This window comes from Anguilla anguilla, chromosome 8, assembly GCF_013347855.1.
Source record: "Anguilla anguilla isolate fAngAng1 chromosome 8, fAngAng1.pri, whole genome shotgun sequence".
Lineage (NCBI taxonomy): Eukaryota > Metazoa > Chordata > Actinopteri > Anguilliformes > Anguillidae > Anguilla > Anguilla anguilla.
In genome coordinates this window covers 54,087,646-54,091,662 of record NC_049208.1, presented here as the reverse complement: position 1 = coordinate 54,091,662, position 4,017 = coordinate 54,087,646, and the positions used below count along the sequence as shown (strand labels likewise).

General features: G+C 41.9%; 1 protein-coding gene across 1 annotated transcript in view; it reads right to left on the bottom strand.

The window, feature by feature from the left end:
• The window catches only part of tac1 (tachykinin precursor 1), a 6,274-nt gene extending 2,904 nt beyond the window's left edge, over positions 1 to 3,370 (bottom strand). The window contains exons 1-3 of the mRNA XM_035428598.1: positions 2,016 to 3,370; positions 518 to 620; positions 29 to 55 (exon numbers count right to left, since the gene is read on the bottom strand). Coding sequence (XP_035284489.1) covers positions 29 to 55; positions 518 to 620; positions 2,016 to 2,129 — 244 coding nt within the window. The 5' untranslated portion in view covers positions 2,130 to 3,370. The remainder of the gene's footprint in view (positions 1 to 28; positions 56 to 517; positions 621 to 2,015) is intronic.
• Between the last annotated feature and the right edge of the window lie 647 nt (positions 3,371 to 4,017).

The following is a 4,017-nucleotide window of genomic DNA, read 5'->3' as shown; positions in this document are numbered from 1 at the left end:
AGTGATCGCGCCACGGTCCAGGACTCACTTTTGCGGGTCATCTGTGCATTTGCCGCTGTGGAGACAGGAAAGAGAGAGGAGAGGAGAGAGAGCTTCAGTCTGCCAGTCATAATAAATGAATGCAACAGTTAATGTGGGTTTCACTTTAACACACAGGCAATGTACAGGTTTTAAACCTGAAATGATGAGGTGTCACGTGGCTTTACATAAAACCGACAAAAAAGGTCGTAATTCTACGTGAGCCAATTTGTAATGGTGGCTGTTAACGGGGGAAAAACCTTTTACGCACATTTCCGGAAGCACTCGCGGCCAGAATTATAGGTATACTTTAAAGTGGGGAAACGTGTCACAATAAAAAAAAAAGATAAAAACTGAATGAAATATAATGTGAAGAGATATTAATGTCGACAGATAGAAAGGGTGCGTGCGTGGGTTGGGGTGAGGGGGTCGCTAAGGAGGTATTTATGTCTGAACAGATCATCTGAAATGGTGCTGAACAGAAAATAAATGCGCGTACCGGAAGACCTCTTTCCCATTAACCCAAAGAACTGGTGCGGCCGCGGCTTCCTCGTCATCCTTCTCAGAATCTCCTGAAACTGGCCCGCGGGAAACCAGTCGTCCTGCGTGGGGTAGAAGGTGGTGGGGTGAGGTGGGGTGGGGTGGTTGGGGGGGGGGGGAGGGGGGGATTTCATTACAGTAACACGATACATAGGCAGAGAATCGATGTTTTCCCTGCCCGGAAAGCACAACCTTTTACTTTGCGTGTCTTATATGCAGAGAAAACTTCAACAAACGGGAAAAAAACGAGGTCGCTATTCAGCTCTCTGAAATATAACTTCTCCCGAGCACGTGCCATTTTAATACATTTTATAACGTCCAAAATTAACTTATATGGAATATCACTTCATAAGAGTTGAGATTAAGTGCCCTTAAAGCACTTCAATAATTATAATTTCAACTGTTTTTAAAAAATATATAAATGCTTTCCTCTTAACCTTCATACATTCGAGTGATCCAACCACGTGTCCATATATAAAAATATAAATCCACAACAACTCGTTCGAATTACAAAAGGGAGACTAATGCGCAATGTCCAGGGCCGGCGGTTTGCGAGGAGAAAGCGGCGGGCTAATAGAATTTCAGAGCTTGGCTGCCGGCCAGCCCGCAATGTCAAACATAAAACGTGCGCTACATCAGAAAAGAGGCTGCCCGGGAGAAAAGCAATCGGCGACACTAACACTCAGTGACATACAATCGCGCTCTATTGATTTATGAATATATCTGAGCCCTAATAGGTCTCACAGGTCTGTTTTGCATTAGGCTTTGCCAAGCGCAATGTTTGACAAACATCGTGGATAAAGCCAACACACTTGTTGAGCTTCGAAACGTGATGCCGTTATTCAGAACGAATATGAATTATAACAAATATACGAAACCAATGTTTTAAGCATTATATTTTTGTGGGATGCGTTTGTAATTTGAGTAACGAGGAACTCCGTATCAGCCAGGTAGATTTCTGTTCGGCTACTCGCATTGAGAACAGGTGAACAAGTTCTTCCAAATAAGAAGAAGAAAAAAAAACCATTCAGTAGCTAATCTAAAAAGCACACTGTAGAAACTCTGGGGACTAAGCTAGAAGACTTGTAGTAAATATCGTATAAGTACCTCTTATTCATGCATTACATTACATTACATTACATTACAGGCATTTGGCAGACGCTCTTATCCAGAGCGACGTACTACAAAGTGTATAACCATAACCAGGAACAAGTGTGTCGAAAACCCTAGATGCGGTAAATCGTAAATTATGTAAACTATCACATTGTGTACAGACATGCAACATGTTGCAAAACGTAACATATAGGCTACAACTTGCAATTACAATTAAAATGATTTTTGTGTGAACATGTTTTAACGGTCAAAACAAGCAGATTATTTCTTGAGAATACTCAGATAAATTGAGCCGTTGGTTTACGCACTGGCACGCGAAGCAAGAAAAGAGATTGAACACTTACCTGCAATTCTTTGCTTCTCGTCCAGTAATTGAGATCATCATCGGAACTCATTTCTTCGCAAAAGACTTCAGCCAGAACAAGAAAAACGACCGCGAGAGAGAGGAGTAATTTCATGTTGCCGCGGTCGCGTGACGCGTAAAATCTCTCTTTCCCACTTCTGTCCCACTATGATTTAATAAAACGCGTCAGGGAACGGTCTGTGTTTGTCAGAGTTCGTCGAACGACGACGTATCTTTATTTTCTAACGACGAAATATGAAATAATGTCGACTTCAACGAGAGAAACAGGGTCCTTTGCCGAGGTTCACGTTATGTTCTGGTGCGCAAAGAATTCCGTTTGTTCAGGCTTTCGCTCCGTGTGGCACTCGGCTGATCGAAGTCCTCTCTACACGGCGCAAAGGCGTGCGCAAAATGGGAAACTGACTGTTTCCCGCCACTTCACTTGCTCCTGTTGCGTCTTCTGACAGCACTTGAGTATCTGCCACTTTTTATACCAAGAGCTTGGCAAGTGGCAGGTATCTGAATTTCCTATAAATCAATTAACGCAGTTTAATTTCTTTGGCAGGTGGTTTCGGCGGCGAGCTGAATGACTAATTTCCGTTCTTATGGTTTGCATACGTTCGATGCTGGTATAACGTCGCCTCGTGGCCTTTCCTGGCGCGGGAGTCAGCGTGTCTCGTGTAATTGGGATGTCAATGTCATCTCAACCAAGAAAAAAAGAGAAAAAACCTTGGTGACGCACAAGGAGCTCAACTTCTACGTAGATTAAATGACAGTGGCATCGTGCAGAATGTTTAATGCCTGCTAGTCGTAAATAAAAATATATTTCATGTATTTGACAAAGAGAACATGATGTGACATGAGAACGAACGAAAATCAACGTTTTTGCAAGCACTTTAATGCAATCATAAGTTACCAATTGTTGAGTGCCCGGGTTACATTATTAGTACACTTCTATATTCGGTTTTTCAGTGCTCAAGTGGCGATGTGAATTAAATGCGCGTTCTACAGGTAAACACGTTATTTTATAGTAAAAATCTGTTGCGGTTTCATTCTGAGAAAGTGTTCAGTGGCAGGAAGGAAATCATCAATTATGTTTCAATTATTACCTACAGAAAGTGTCATTAACTGCTCATTTTCAGTTACAACACAAACTAATTAAACAAAACGACAGATATTCTAAACAAAACAAATCTTCCTTACAAACTCTATACCATCATTTTGTAGCCCAGTTCCCCTTAGGCAGACAGTGCTCTACATTTCCCCTGATGTTCCATCTTCGAGTCAGCCATTTTGGGCTTCTCGCACTTAAGGTCTCCCTCCACGTTCAGTATTATTTGTGAGCATGTACTGTAGCGTAGAAAGAGAGAGAACAACAGAGAACATTTGTTTGCTGGAGTGAAGCTTTTGAATTAGAAATCAAACGAAAAGCATTTGTCTGGCTCATTCGGAGAGGCCCGAATCGACCAATCAGCCGTCACGTCAAACAACGTCTATATCTCAGCCATTTTGAGTGCAACCACCAATGTTTTACTTCTTCACCCTGCTTAACATTTTTTAACAAAGATAAAAAAGGATGTTCACAGGTGACAGTGTCAGCAGGTAGTACCTGTTGATGCAGGACAGACAGATATATTCTACCAGCTGCAATCTACCTGCATTACCATATTAAAAACATGAATGTTTGATTTGCTATGTTACTTTTTTTTCTTTCTGTGAATGCATTCACATTGGACTGGTATAAAACACACTGGTCTACAGTGTGTACACACAGGTACTGAATCTGATCCTTCCTACCATTTGACTGTCACTTATAAATATACGCTGTGTAAAGTGAGCGTGGGGGCAGCAAGCAGGTTGCCCCCTATCCACCCCCGGCCCCCCCCCCCCCAATTCTGCCCCCAAAAACCTGTCTCAGCCCACACTTTCACTGTTAAACCGCTTTGGTTTTTAAGTGTTTTTTATTTTTATTTTTTATTTATTTTTTTAAAGTGAGAAGGCAA